We start from the raw sequence: 12,591 nt of genomic DNA, 5'->3' as shown, positions 1-12,591 counted from the left end.
CTTCTCCCTCAAATCGCACCACTACATTCAACCCTACAAAACCTTTTCCTCTACCCTCATCCTCTGACTCACTCGAGCTATCTCCCCCCTCTTTCTTCCTCTTACTCCCCTTCCCCTCACTCTTCTTCTCCACCTTTGTCCACCCTTCTCCCCCACTCTCATCCCCACTACACTCCATACAGTCACCACCCAACCCCTTGCCCTTGCTATTCTCACCCCCATCACTATCGTTCCTCTCCTCCTCGATATATCTCTTCATGAGCAATTCCCACTCCTTGCGACTCCATTTGTGTATCAAGTCCTCACTGAACTTGTTCAAATCTTCATCCACCCAAAACCCCGGATAATCTTCCGTGGGCCGGGGCCAACCACGAAAACTACACGTCTCAAAAACTGACCTGTGCGCCTCCCACCACTGATCACTCCCCTTCGAGCCATCAATCAATCTTCTAAATGACTCTGCCTCCGTCTCCACTAAAGATTTCTTCTTCTTCTTAGGCATCTTGCTACGAGTCTCCATCAACGACCAAACTCAATTTTCCTCTCCAAACAAATCTCATTTGATTTCGCAGCAACAACAACAACTGTGACCGCGCCGCCCGACCAGTTTACCGATAGCAAGCAACAACAAGAATCGTCCTACCGCCTTGTTTACTTATATCTTTCTTCGTCTGTTCTCGTTGCTGTCTTCCGTATGAACTCTCTTCCTCCGTGTCTGTGTGAGTCTGAGTGACTCTCCTCCCCGCTCAGTCCGTCTCTTTTTATCAATGAGTCTGAAACGTCTGTGTGATGTCATCAGAGTGACGTCACCTAGACGTTTCCTCCAATCACGGGCTTTCACAGTTTGAATTTGAAATTGAGGGTTGTCTTTAACAGCCCAACCGTTCTTCCCTTTGTTCCAAATCAGAGAAATAGAATTACTGTCCAAATTAACTAAATACTTTGGCTATTAAACCCAAGATGTATATATTCAAATTGAGATTGATTTTTTAAACACAGACATATCACTTTTGAATAGTTTTCTCTTTATATTAACCAAGAATCACTGTCTTTTTACCATCAAGTCCTTTTCTACAGGTTCTAATCATTTCTTTTAGCTTATATATCTATTTTAAACAGCTATTATTCAGCACTTTGGGTATTTTCCAGTTTGGTTCGGAAAAGGTTTAATGGCAAAACTCCGTGATTCTTAAGCATACATACAGCATATTTCATCTCATTTCCTTCAGAATAATTACCACCATATGACAGAATTATTTGTATTTCAATTCACGCTAATTTAAGTATATTAAAACACATTTGAAAGTTTACCATGTTTTCTATAATGCTGGAACATAGGCCCTCCTCTCTGCAGCTGTCTTTCATGTAATTCCCCTGGGGCAGTTTTTAACAGATAACACAGATACGTGACTACTCCCGCCATTGTTTCAGCTGTTGACAACACTTGTATGTAAATCGACTCAGTGGGATCACATTCCAAACCTCTAAACCACACACACTATGAGAACTAAGTTACCTTAGTCTAATCCAGGTTACTAGTATATTTGATTTGTCAATCATTACACTTTGACTGTAACTGAAAGTATAAAGCATTCATTTTACACACAAATTCAATAATGTTTCCTAAATAAATGACTTATAATTATTTGCAGAGTTTTCTTTTATCTGCACAGCCATCTGTTCTATGTAAGAATGTAGATGCCTCCAAGGCTTGACCCCTAGTGTTTATATAGTCGTACTGGCGAATCGCGTCCTGCTCTTCGCCATCGAGATATACCTCATCTCCAGTACCTAGTGTACTCCATCAACGAATAAAAACAAATACACCCAGCACCTGCCAGGCCCCGCCCTAGTGACGTACTATATAGCACTAGGCGTGGTCACCACTCTTCCTCTATTTTCGTTTCCATCATAGCGGATGCTTGCACCCTGTGTAACTAGTTGTTATGAAAAGTTTAGAGAAATTACGCAATATTGAGTGCTTACCGGAGATTTGCCTACCCCTGGAATCTTCGCGGCATGTTCCAACAACACGTCGGGTCTATCCTGATGTTTCCTCGTCTTGTGGCAGCAGATCGAGGGACAGCGTGCAAGGTTTGGCTATCGAGCCGGCTCGTACACAGGTAGGCCCTGTGTCATCAGGCATTAACGCTAGTGTTAGTAATGCTGGTTGTTTTGTTACACAACCGAGTTGTGTGTCGGTGCCAGGGGCGGGATGTTTTGGTGAACGTTCCTCTGAAGTGGACGTTTTCCAGGCGATTCTGGAGCGCGCTGCTAACACTACTGCTATAATGCTGGGTCACTGTTCTAATGTTCCCCGCCGTGGGATGTCACCGCTTGAGAGCGAGTCGGCCCGGCGGGTGGCAGTATGGACTGATGAGAGTTATACTGCTACAGGATGGAATTTAGCGGCGGCCAGTGTTCTGGCTCAGCTGACTGTTTTTCTGTCCACATTAGCGTCGGGTAGTGGGGCTACAGGAGCAGCCGACGCTGAAAACATTTTGCATGTTTTTGGTGTTATAGAGATCTTGACTCAGTCGCAAGCTGTAACTGCAGGGAGGATTAGGATGCTATCAACGCTTGTTAATAGGCATTTCTGGTTGGAGCAATCTCCTCTTGGGGAGGAAGAAAGGTTTCTTCTCCTCACGGCTCCTTTTTCCGTGGAAGGACTCTTTGGTCGTTCTGCGGAGACGCGGGCGGTTGTTGACCTAGGTCCCACACCGCCTCACGCTATGCAGCAAGAGGTTGGAGCACGGCCTCGTCAGCGACTGTGGCGAGGCCCTCGACAGGCGGCCATGTTTCCCCCGCCAGTGGTACCCTGAGAGTCAACAGGGGTCCACAAGGCCGACAGCCTTGGCGGCCGAGGGATCGGCCATGTTGGATGTGCTCGGCTTGGAATATACAAGCCGTCGCCATTCTGCCGCGAGCAGCCCGCTCCCCGATCACTCCTTCCCCCGTCACCAGCGGAAAAGAGGCTCTGATCGGTTTCCTTTGGCTGCGGGCCGTGAACCTTCATTGAAGCGCATGCGGCCCCACGTTTCGCTTCTCATGGGGACAGGGGCTGACACCCAGTTGATGGCTGAGCCTGGGTCTGTCCGTGAGAATGTTGTGCTGTCACGTGGCTCCCTCGCCACACGTTGTGCGATTGGTGAGCCTGGTGTTACGGCTGCCACTATTGACAGTGGTCAGCAGGGGGACTCGAGGCCTCTTCGTAAGAATGCTCAGCACGAGTTACCCCGACCTCGCCTTCGCCAGGCGGGGTATCACATTGATGCCTCCCACTCCTGCGAGATCGGCAGTGGTCTGCAAAGAAGAGGCGCGCGTGATTTGGGTGGTAGCAATATCACTGCAGGGCTACGGTGTGTAGGAACCCATGGGGTCCTCACGCCTTGCATGTCTGGCTGCAGAACAACTCCTCAGCATGCTCTGGAGGGGTGTTCAGTGGGGGAGCGTGTGTCTACTAGTTTGATGGCAGCTTCTCCCGTATCAAACCGGCCCTTTCTGTCGGGGTCCCCCCTTGGGTGCGAACGCCCTGTCCGCTTTGGCGGGTTCAGAGGCTACGCACAGCGGGAGGGACCGGGCCACCTATCTGCTGTTCCTTGCGGCCCAGCGTCAGTTGACGGCGGGTGCGCTCTGGGATTATTATCACATATGGCGACAAGAGTGCCATGTGTCGGGATGGGTAGAGAGAACGTTGAGGCGGGGGCTTGTTTTGCAGTTCGCACAACCCCACCCTCCGTTTTCAGGTTTGGTGCAGACCCTATTGTCAGGGTCAGCAGCAGTGACAGCTCTGGCCGACGAGATCCAATCTCTGTTGGCGAAGCAGGCCGTAGTCGTGGTCTCGAGAGAGGACGCGATGTCAGGCATCTACTCCCGTTATTTTCTGGTGCCCAAAAAAACGGGAGGGGTCAGACCTATACTGGATCTGTCCACGTTCAATTGTCTAATTGTGGCGAGACCATTCAGGATGTTGACCGTCAAACACCTGCTACTTGCTGTCAGGGTGGGAGACTGGTTCACCTCCATAGACCTGAAGGATGCGTATTTTTACATCCCGATTTTCCCTCCTCACAGGAAGTTCCTGCGGTTCCTATTTCAGGCCGTAGTGTACGAATACCAGAGGTTGCCGTTCGGCTACTCTCTGGCTCCCCGCACATTCACCAAGTGCGTAGAGACTGCGCTGGAGCCTCTACGTCGTCAGGGGATACGAATTCTATTCTATCTCGACGACATATTGCTCCTCAGCCGGTCGGAGGAGGTCGCCAGGTCTCATACCAGGCTGGTGGTGGAATTCCTCACCAGGCTGGGTTTTGCTGTGAACTGGAAGAAGAGTACGCCTCTTCCCAGTCAACAGGTGGAGTATTTGGGCTTGACTCTGAGGTCAAGACCCATGAGGGTAACCCTCTCGGAGCAACGGAGGGTGTCTATCCTCCACGCGCTCGGGGGTTTCCGTCTTGGAAAGACGGTCACGGCGCTGCAGGTGATGCGCCTGCTCGGTATGATGGCATCTGCTCACGCTGTGGTCCCTCTTGGCCTCCTCTTCATGAGGAGGATACAGAGGTGGTTCTCCAGTATGAGAATAGACCCGGTGAGGGACAAATAGAAACGGTTGACGGTTCCTTTGTCGATATGGGGGGATCTCGCCCATTGGAGGAGGCCTGGTATCCTCACCAATGGGGTCCCCATGGGCAGCAGGCGTTCACACGTCACGGTCTTTACCGACGCTTCCCTCACGGGTTGGGGAGGGACGTGTCGGACCGACGCAGTCGGGGGCAGCTGGACGATCCATGCTGCCCGGTCTACCCTGCACATCAATGTGTTGGAATTGAAGGCGGTCCTCCTGGTCCTCAGGCGGCTCGCCCACTTGGTGGTAGGCAAGCACGTTTTGGTCATAACGGACAGTATGACGGCAGCAGCGTATATCAACAGGCAGGGTAGAGTACGCTCCACCCATCTGCACCGGGCGGCGGTCGAACTCTGGCTATGGGCATCTCGCAAGCTGCGCAGTCTGAAGGCGCTCCACATCCCTGGCAAGGAAAATGTGGGCGCGGATATGATGTCACGGGGCGGTCCTCGTCACGACGAGTGGGAACTGCGCCCAGACATAGTCAGGCAGATCTGGGATCGCTTCGGGGAAGCTTCAGTGGATCTGTTTGCGAGCAGACAATCTCACAAGTGCCCCTTGTGGTTCTCGGTCAGCCGGGGAGACAATCCCCCCTTGGGGGTGGATGCCTTCTCAGTGTATCCATGGCCGCCCGGGCTTCTGTACGCCTTTCCCCCCACACACCTGGTGAGTCAGTTGTTGGAGCGGGTACGGTGGGAGCACAGGACCGTGATCCTCGTTGCGCCGGACCGGGGCACAGCTGTGTGGTTCCCGGTCCTGATCCAGCTACTGGTAGCCCCGCCGTGGCCTGTTCCTTGGTCTGCGAGGGCCCTCTCTCAAGCGTACGGGTCGCTGTATCAGCCCCCGGTGCTGGGCCAGCCTCTGATGGTTTGGCTGGTGAGAGGGTGAGTCTGGAGAGGATGGACCCTTCTGTGGTTGACACCATCCGGAATGCGCATGCTCCCTCCACTATCGCGCTTTACGCGGGTAGGTGGCGTATGTTCCAAGAGTGGTGTAAGGCGGGGGGCCGGGACCCGGTGTCCTGCCCCCTGGATGCTGTCCTTATTTTCCTTCAGTCTCTCCTTGATAGACTGTCGGCTTCGACGGTGAGGGTATATGCTGCGGCTATATCCTCTTATCATGAGGGGTTTGAGGGTGTTGTATTGTTCAGCCACCCTCTTGTGAAGCGTTTCCTGCTTGGCGTTCGACGCCTTAAGCCGGTGAAACGCTCTCTGGCTCCGAGCTGGGATCTTCAATTGGTCCTCGGTCGGTTGTCCATGGCCCCGTTTGAGCCTCTTGAGCAAGCGCCGTTGGAACAGCTGTTGTTCAAGACTGCATTCTTGCTGGCCATCACCTCCACTAAGCGCGTGAGTGAGCTTTGTACTCTCTTGGTGCGGCCCGAGTGCCTGTCTATTCGTTCCGATAGCGGTGCCACTCTGTGGCCTAATCCAGCCTTCATGCCAAAAAATATCTGGAGTTCTTTCCGCTCCAGGGATATTATGGTTCAGGCGTTTCATCCGCCTCCTCACGCTAGTGAGTTGGAGGCGGGCCTTCACCTGTCATGTCCGGTCCGGGCTTTGGGGATTTACCTCAGCTGTACTCAGGGCCTCAGGGCTACCTATCAGCTCTTTGTCTGTTACGGTGGCTCTCGTGCTGGTAAGGCACTGTCGAAACAGCGCCTGTCCCATTGGTTGTGCGAGGGCATTGCCCTTTGCTACACGTTGGCCGGGCTGGCTCCCCCTGGGGGCGTCAGGGCGCACTCCACTCGTGGGGTGGCGGCCTCTGCCGCCTTGCTGGGTGGGGCCTCGGTGGAGGACATCTGTGCTGCGGCTTCATGGTCCTCACCGGGTCCCTTCGTAAGGTTTTACCTCATGGACATGACCGGGGGTTATGTCACCCAGGCGGTTCTGAGGTCTGGAACCTCTCCTGCTTCCCGTCCTTTGGTGGGGTAGCAGGGGTGTGTGGGTGTGGGCCACAATGTGTTGTGTCACACGTGGTTCCGCCTGTGCTGTGCGTTCAAGAGGTTCTAGTTCCCTCTTGTTCGCACTCGGGTGGAGTTGACTGCCGCCCCCTCTTCATTAGGAAGGATGGGGTGACGGGACTCCCCTCCCCCCTGATGTGGGCTTTCGGGTCCTCAGGGGGTGCATTTGTCGGTCCTCGCGTCTGATCTGTCCCCATATCTCGATGGCAAAGAGCAGGACGCGATTCGCCAGTACGACTATATAATGATAGGTTATGTATATAACCTAGTTATATGAGTACTGGCTGAGCGTCCTGCTCTTAGCTTGCCCTGAGGTCCCTTGGGGAAACTTTTCTTTGGAAACGGTTTTCCGAGGAAGAGCGAGTGGTGACCACGCCTAGTGCTATATAGTACGTCACTAGGGCGGGGCCTGGCAGGTGCTGGGTGTATTTGTTTTTATTCGTTGATGGAGTACACTAGGTACTGGAGATGAGGTATATCTCGATGGCGAAGAGCAGGACGCTCAGCCAGTACTCATATAACTAGGTTATATACATAACCTATCGTTTTTATGACTGAAAAGCCATCTGTTTTGACCAATCCTGGGTTAGTTTTCAGAGACAATTCTCCACACCTTATAATTAGCATTCAGAGACCATTTTCAACACGTGGCATGAGTTTAAATAAAGCATAATATACCACAAGAGCTTTGAATCTCTACAGAGAATACACGGACTGGAAACGATTTCTTTAGATACCTTCAGGTACGACATTATTTCAACCAACATTTAGGGGGAGAAATAGAAATGGGAGAATCAGTAATTATGGAAGTGTTCACATCAGCAGGCAGATCATCAAAGTGTAATAGGATCGTCTCGCGAATATACGGTGGACTTTGTCAGGCAACACGACAAAGAAAAACAACCCCTGGATTAACGTAGCACTGAGAATTTGGCAGGACACGATAAAGCTGTGCGGAGTGAGGGGATCCCTCAGAATGTTGAGATGATGTGCATACGATTCTGACTTCCCTCCCAACAAAACGGACGGGAGATTTAAAGGGTGGATAGAAAAGGGCCTTACAAATTATTTCTCATTCGTCCACAAAGAGGTGTTCCTGTGAGGGCTGGCCCAGTACTGCGCGCTTCTCAGCGCCAATTACCATCACGCACCTGAGAGGAGTTTCCAATCAGCTCGGCGGGAGCACTCTTATACTCGGTTTGCTGATCATTCTGTGTCGGGTCGTTTTGTCACCACCAGCTCTACTGCTGTTCCCTCTCGTTGTTTCTCCAGTGCGACCACCTTGGAGGTTGCTGCTGTGTTTCTCTCTCTGCCTCCGTGGACCCGTGCCTCGTTACCCACTTCCACTTTGCTTTTGGTGAGTTCATTTGGAGGACTATTTTTCCATGAACTGCAATTCTCGTTCTGCCCTGGACTCTCCGCCTTGGTTCCGTTTTTTGTGTGTTTCCTACAACACTGAAGAAGTGTAGATTTGTTTGGTTACTGGACTCCGCCCTGTATTTTCTGCGTTCTGGGACTAATGAGATTCTCCGTTTCGTTTTCCCTGCAAGTTGGGATAACCTAAGGCTGCAGAGCCGCAGAACCGCAGAGTAGACTCTGCTAAGGACAGCGCTGCAGAGCCGCAGAACCGCAGAGTAAACTCTGCTAAGGACAGCGCTGCAGAGCCGCAGAACCGCAGAGTAGACTCTGCTAAGGACAGGGCTGCAGAGCCGCAGAGTCAACCCTGCTGTGGGCAGTGCAGCAGAGCCCTACTTGACTAGAAGACATTCCCCTCTAATGGAGTTATTGTTTTGTTGCACATTTCTGTTTTTTGTGAAAATAAATACACCCGTAATTTTTGGCTAACTCTGAACTACCTGTCTGTGTCGTGCTGTTGGGGTTGTTTACAAAACCTAACAGTTCCAGAGCTTTGAATCTCTACAGAGAATACACGGACTGGAAACGATTTCTTTAGATATCTTCAGGTACGACATTATTTCAACCAACATTTAGGGGGAGAAATAGAAATGGGAGAATCAGTAAATATACATTTGAGGGGGAAGAAACTGTACATCGGAGGAGGTTGGGTAGGTGGGGTGGGCGGTTGGGTAGGTGGGGTGGGAAACTGTACATTTGAGGTGGTTGGGTGGGGGGGTGTTGGGTAGGCGGGGTGGGTAACTGTACATTGGAGTGGGTTGGGTTAGGACATTTACAGGGGCCAGTTTCGAATTGCAGTCTCCCGTAGGTGCTCTTTGAGAGTGGTTTTGAAAGTGGGTAGTGATTCACATTCCTTTACTGCTTTGGGTAGGGCGTTCCACATTGATGTGGCATAATTGCGAAACGTGTTTAGTCCCTTGTTTGAGCCGAATCTGGGTTTAACATGATTTGTGGAGCTCCCTCTGGTGTTGTGGTCGTGGTATTCACTGACCTTTGGGAAGTATTTTGACATGTACATGGGTACTTTAGCCGTATAGTGTATCTTGTAGACCAGGCCCATTGCAAGTTGCTGTACTCTGTCGTGTACTCTAAGCCATCCTAGGTCACATCAGCAGGCAGATCATCAAAGTGTAATAGGATCGTCTCTCGACTATACGGTGGACTCTGTCAGGCCAAATTGAACTCAATTAGCACAATGTATAGGAGAAATGGGAAAAATAATGTAATGTCAATCACGGGGGATGTGTGGGATCGACTATGTACACGACAATGGGAAACAACATGCTCGAATAATATCACCCCACTATAGAAAAGACATCAGGGGACCGGGGTGGGATGCTGGAGATCCTGTGGACTAAATGAAGCTAATCACTTACATGTATTCTGGGAATGCCAGACTCTGGTGCCATACTGACAAGAGATTCACAGGAACCTAGAAGCCATTTTCGAGACTGACATCCCCTTTGAATTCGACACCTTATACCTAGGAAACATCTCCTTCGAAAAATGGGATTTCAATGATAAGAAATTGATTATTGTTGTGAAGGGCCAGATTAAACCGAATATATATATTTATTTATATATATATATTTAATTGTATTTGTATATTCTCTAATATTCCCTGATATCCCTTGTATATTCCTTGTACAATATGCATTGAATATCCATTCTAGCCTACTGAACATCCCATAATAGTCTCCATTCTACTATTGGTCGAGACCTTGGTGCCAGGCTGCCATACCCCTCAGACCCAGTTCAAACGTACCGCTCCACATGTACGGACAAGTCCTAGTTCCGCGTAGGAATCTGACTACCGCACCACTAATGGGACTATTTGTTCATAGTGCGTATATATACTGCGCTACTAAAGTAGGACTTTCCTTTTCAGTCCAGTTTCTTACCCTCCAATAGAGTCACAGACGTAAAGCCTCCCCGCGACGCCACGTGTGGGAGTAAGGCCAAGTTCGCCTACCATCGGTATTGAGACATCGTGTATATTAATATTTGAATAGTCATATTTGGCACTATATCGTCGAGTTGGACGTAGTCTATTAAGCTAATAATAGTCTGTTAATATATAGTGCTTCGTGCGGTGAGAATACTACCGTAGTCAGTACCCCATCGTTTCGGGCAGAGAACTGGCTGCTTATCCAGGGTGGTTGACCCCACGTGAAGCTGCACCCGAGGAGCCCCAGAGCCGACGAGCGAGTGGACCTGTATACCGGATTATTCTACCGACGACAGCCCGCCTTCCCAGGCACGGATTATGCTTTGTATACTTTGATTATTCCATGGATAAAGACCCCCGACACCGCCGTGTGTTGGAACCCCCCCCCCTGGAGAGGACGCAAGGTGAGGAGACGCTCTGCAAGACGAGGTCGCTTCACGTCTCTCCTCCGTGGACCGGAGAGAGCCGGCCCACAAAGAGTCCACCTGCTTTCATCTGTGGTCCAAGGATCGCCGGCGCATTGAACGGCACTACAGTGGGTTCACCTGGGATACCCTTGGCCGGATGAGGCAGCCGGATTCTACCCCCCCCCCCCCCTCCTACTCCTGTCGGCTTACAAGCGACCGGATTAACCCCCCCTAGTGTATCCAGTATATAATCATTAAAGTATCATTGCTGTTATTCCTTAAACTATTCCAGGTCGTATATGTACCACCTGCGCCTTCAGAGATTGGACCTTCTCTATTGATATACCGACGAATACTCTTGCCATAAAAGTGCATACTAATTCCATTCATAAATGTGATTGATTTGATTAAGTGCTTGCTCTACACACCATCGCTGTGTAGAAATAAAGACCTATTTCTAATTCGTACATTTGTGTTGGATCCGTTTCATCTACGTGACAGTGTTCATCATAATATATTTATGCCGAGTACTGGGTGGCCGAATATTAAGTACAAAGGTAGTGGTAGTAAGTATCATATCTAGTAATACAGTCAGGGAATTGTACCCCTCAGTTACAATTGGTCCTTCGAGCCGGAGGGTAATTAGTGTAATATTAATATAGTGTTATTAATATTGAAATGGCCTATGATGAACACTCCACGAAACGATCCTCCTAACCAACGCCCGCAGCGCGAACGACGGCTCCCTGAGTACTTAGAGGCTTACGCTGTCAGTCAACAACCTAGTCTTCTACTAACAGTAAACGCGGTAAAACTAGAAAGTAAAAGTATGTCTAACCCCAACGCCCAGACTACCCCGACCATAGAGGCCCCTACGGGCTCTAATGTAACTGACCAAGTTCACGGTGGGGACCAGTGGGAACCAGACATGACTTCACACCCCGCCAGTACTGAAGAAGTAGTCCCCGATGAGTCCCGGGAGGAATACAACGCTACCGAGAGAGAACTCGGCACGGAAGAAGACGGGGAGAGCACCGTGGAGATAGAGCTCCAAGGCTCCGCAAGGAGTACCCCGAGGGAAGGCTCCCCTATACAACCGCCTTCTCCCAGCGAGGCAGAGAGGACCCTACAGCAGGCCTTCCTCATCAGCCTGAACGCCGCTGCTGAACGCGACCGACTGCAGATCCAGCAGCGGAGCGAAGAAGAGCATATACGTCTAGAACTAAGACGCATTCAGAGAGAAGAGAATGTGGCCCGAGACCGAGCAGACAGCCAGCGAGCAGCTGCTGGTGCTCTACGGGACGCAGAGCGCGACAGACAGCAAGCGCAACTAATAGAACAGCTGATCAGACGGACAACACCCTCTCCCTCCGCCAGAGGCTCCAGGAACTCGTCTAGACACACCTCCAGGGCGGCATCCCCTAGCCGAGTAAACAACCCTGAACTTGACCAACAGACGAGGTCTATACCCCCCACAGACCACCTCCCCCCACCGGTCCAAGCGAGACCTAGCAACCGGGAAGGAGCAGCATATCCTGTGGAGAGGCTAAACCAGAGACTACAAGCACTGGATGACCTAACTGAAGACGAAGAGGAAGAGGAGGAGAACCACGCCCGACGACAGCACAGTACTCTACCGGACCAGGAGGTCCGGTACAGCCCAGGCTATACTCCCGCGGAGCTGTGCTACAGACCCCCGACTCTATACACGGGTGAGCACGACGCACGACCCGCACCGAGGAACAGCACCTGGACAAGCGGGCCATGGTACACTGCCGGTACCAGCCCATACCAAGGAGCGGGAGGAGACTCGCCTAGGAGGCCTCTCCCCCAACGCTCGCCGATGTATCCACAGTCAGCGTCATACATTGGCCCGCCTATGGTACCCGACTTCACCCAAGAGAACCGGGCCCAGTATACGGAACTCCGCATGTGTCTGGAGACCATGTTGGTGGATGTATTGGATGAACGCCACAAATACGCCATCCTACTGAAGCACTTAAAGGTACCCCGCGCACATAATATAGCGCTCGCCTACGCGACTTCCACCACCCCATACACAGCAGCGCTGGTAGCATTGGACCAGAGGTATGGGCGCATATGGGATTACGTGATCCAGGAGATCCGACACATCGACCGCTTACCCCCAGCAATAGACAATCGAGCACTGGACAACCTGTCCATCAGAGTGCAGTCCCTGGTAGGGATGTTGGGAGCGCAGAGAGAGAAGGGGAGG

The 12,591-nt window shown here is 51.2% G+C and overlaps 1 protein-coding gene across 1 annotated transcript in view; it reads right to left on the bottom strand.

Annotated features, from left to right (window-relative positions):
• Positions 1-502, bottom strand: part of LOC311229607 (elastase-1-like) — a gene marked incomplete at both ends in the record, with an annotated part of 36,573 nt that extends 36,071 nt beyond the window's left edge. The window contains one exon of the mRNA XM_084315682.1: positions 217-502. Coding sequence (XP_084171808.1) covers positions 217-502 — 286 coding nt within the window. The remainder of the gene's footprint in view (positions 1-216) is intronic.
• Positions 503-12,591: the final 12,089 nt, after the last annotated feature.

Source organism: Notolepis coatsorum, assembly GCF_963971535.1.
Source record: "Notolepis coatsorum genome assembly, chromosome: 6".
Classification (NCBI taxonomy): Eukaryota; Metazoa; Chordata; class Actinopteri; order Aulopiformes; family Paralepididae; genus Notolepis; species Notolepis coatsorum.
This window is presented reverse-complemented; position numbering and strand designations above follow the sequence as displayed.